This window comes from Leptonotus elevatus, chromosome 20 (assembly GCF_054856555.1).
Source record: "Leptonotus elevatus isolate MCC_2025b chromosome 20, RoL_Lele_1.0, whole genome shotgun sequence".
In the NCBI taxonomy this organism is placed as follows: Eukaryota; Metazoa; Chordata; class Actinopteri; order Syngnathiformes; family Syngnathidae; genus Leptonotus; species Leptonotus elevatus.
The window spans coordinates 15401725-15402675 of NC_141258.1; the positions used below are offsets into that span (position 1 = coordinate 15401725).

Below are 951 nucleotides of genomic sequence, written 5' to 3' on the forward strand. Positions count from 1 at the left end.
TGAAGAGCATTACTTTATTAAGGTAATTTTTTTTTTATCTCACCACAATTAATCAAAGTTTCTCCAAAGGCAATTTCAATCAATCATTCTTTCACTTACTGATATGAACTTTACACATAAACAGGACAAACTATAAACAACACTTTGAGTGTTTTGGCACAAGTTCGAATTGAAATCACTTGCAAATGGATTACAAAATGTAGATTATTTAAAATCAATAAGTCATTGTAATTACCTTTAATATTAAATGTGGAAAATGTAATACAAAAATATATATAATTCACAGTGCAAAAAAAATGGGCATTTACATGTAAACATGGCAGATTGTAGCCGTCAACTAGTATTAATCTGCAGCCCCTTGTCAGGTTGATGTAACATTATAAATACAAATTAAATTTCAAAATAGGTTAGTCAAGACACATACAAGTACACAGATCATTTGTTCATTCAGCAGTAGACATTATTTCGGCATCATTTTAAATGTAAATTCATAAATGAGATCATATCAAGCTTCCTTAATCACTGCTATTCTCACCAGCACACTTGTGCCTCTTCTTAGCTTTGTCCTTACTTGGGAATGTTTGACCACAAACTGAGCAGGCAAAATGTTTCTCAACAGTGTGGGTTCTTGTGTGTCTTATTAAGTTTCCCTTCACTGAGAAACTTTGACCACAAACTGAGCAGGGAAAAGGCTTCTCTCCAGTGTGGGTGCTTGTGTGTTTTGTTAAGTTTCCCCTCTGAGCAAAATTTTTACCACAAACTGAGCAAGCAAAAGGTTTCTCTCCAGTGTGGGTTCTCGTGTGTATTTTTAAGCTTCCCTTCTGAGCAAAATTTTGACCACAAACTGAGCAGTTAAAAGGTTTCTCTCCGGTGTGGGTTCTTGTGTGTTTTTGTAAGTGTTCCTTCAGAGCAAAATTTTGACCACAAACTGAGCAGTTAAAAGGTTTGTCA

General features: G+C 34.6%; 1 protein-coding gene across 1 annotated transcript in view; it reads right to left on the bottom strand.

The window, feature by feature from the left end:
• The window catches only part of LOC147157221 (uncharacterized), a 14154-nt gene continuing 13203 nt past the window's right edge, over positions 1 to 951 (bottom strand). Inside the window, exon 2 of the mRNA XM_086064751.1 lies at positions 1 to 951. This exon is cut by the window's right edge and continues 667 nt beyond it. Coding sequence (XP_085920877.1) covers positions 516 to 951 — 436 coding nt within the window. The 3' untranslated portion in view covers positions 1 to 515.